The 1,005-nt window shown below is 36.6% G+C and overlaps 1 protein-coding gene across 1 annotated transcript in view; it reads right to left on the reverse strand.

The window, feature by feature from the left end:
• Smp_006810 (putative lim-only) overlaps positions 1-783 on the reverse strand; it is an 8,681-nt gene extending 7,898 nt beyond the window's left edge. The window contains exon 1 of the mRNA XM_018794573.1: positions 452-783. Within this exon, the coding sequence (XP_018648973.1) occupies positions 452-633 (182 nt within the window). The 5' untranslated portion in view covers positions 634-783. The remainder of the gene's footprint in view (positions 1-451) is intronic.
• Positions 784-1,005: the final 222 nt, after the last annotated feature.

Here is a 1,005-nt window from a genome sequence, read left to right on the forward strand (position 1 = left end):
TAAACCTACAGGAGGAATATATTTGCTTGATTGAGACCAAATTACTAGTTACCATTAGTAACCCACCAACCAACATCCGTATTCTTGACTCTTGGCCAGTGTACATGTGGAAGCTAATAATGCTACTCGTTTGATCAAACTGAAGTACAGAGGGGTTCGAATCGGGCTGAAAGTAAAACGCGTTTCCCATGGTCAATGCTCCGTCAAATTTACAATATTAATATTACTCAAAGGCTGAATGAAAAATTGACTGATCTCTATGACATCACTAAATAAAATCTGGAGCTAAACCAGATGGTTCAAGATTTGTTACAAATTAAGGTGTAAAACTTAGTTACCATAGCATACTTCAACAAAACGGGGCACAACAAATAACGATGGATAGATAAAATAGTGAAGTTAGTCTTAATAACATAGATGATAAATAAACTAATAGGGATGATAAACTTACTTGAGGTAATCTTGTCGACATAACAGCATATTTGAGCGAACGAAAACGGAAGGTCCTAATTCATCAAGCCGTAGACCACAACAAGAACAATTCAAACAGGAAGTATGCCAAAACCGATCGATTGCATTTAACAGAGTTTTCTCTACTATAGGACCACCGCATCCAGCACATGATATAGACATTACTTAATCCGAGAAGAATTTCACATGGACACTACATGTGTCGAAGATATCAGGAATAATTCCGTAACAGATTTAATTGAAATGTATCCGACTAAGCAACCCTATGATCAGTAAAGATATGTCAATGCTTGTCTCGCCATGAACAATGTCAGCGTGAAATTCATGCTATAAACATTATATGTGCCTACTCTCATTCTGATTGGTCAGTTGAGCTTGTCATATTACGCTCAGTTGTAAGTTAGCATCCAATAGAGGTGACGAATTCACATGTTATAACCTTGACCCATAGACTACATTGACCATAAAAATTGAGGACAGGTAGATTGTGTATATGTGTACATGCATCTGGATTTAATACCTCAAATCAAAGGA

The sequence above is a fragment of the Schistosoma mansoni genome, chromosome 1 (genome assembly GCF_000237925.1).
Source record: "Schistosoma mansoni strain Puerto Rico chromosome 1, complete genome".
In the NCBI taxonomy this organism is placed as follows: Eukaryota; Metazoa; Platyhelminthes; class Trematoda; order Strigeidida; family Schistosomatidae; genus Schistosoma; species Schistosoma mansoni.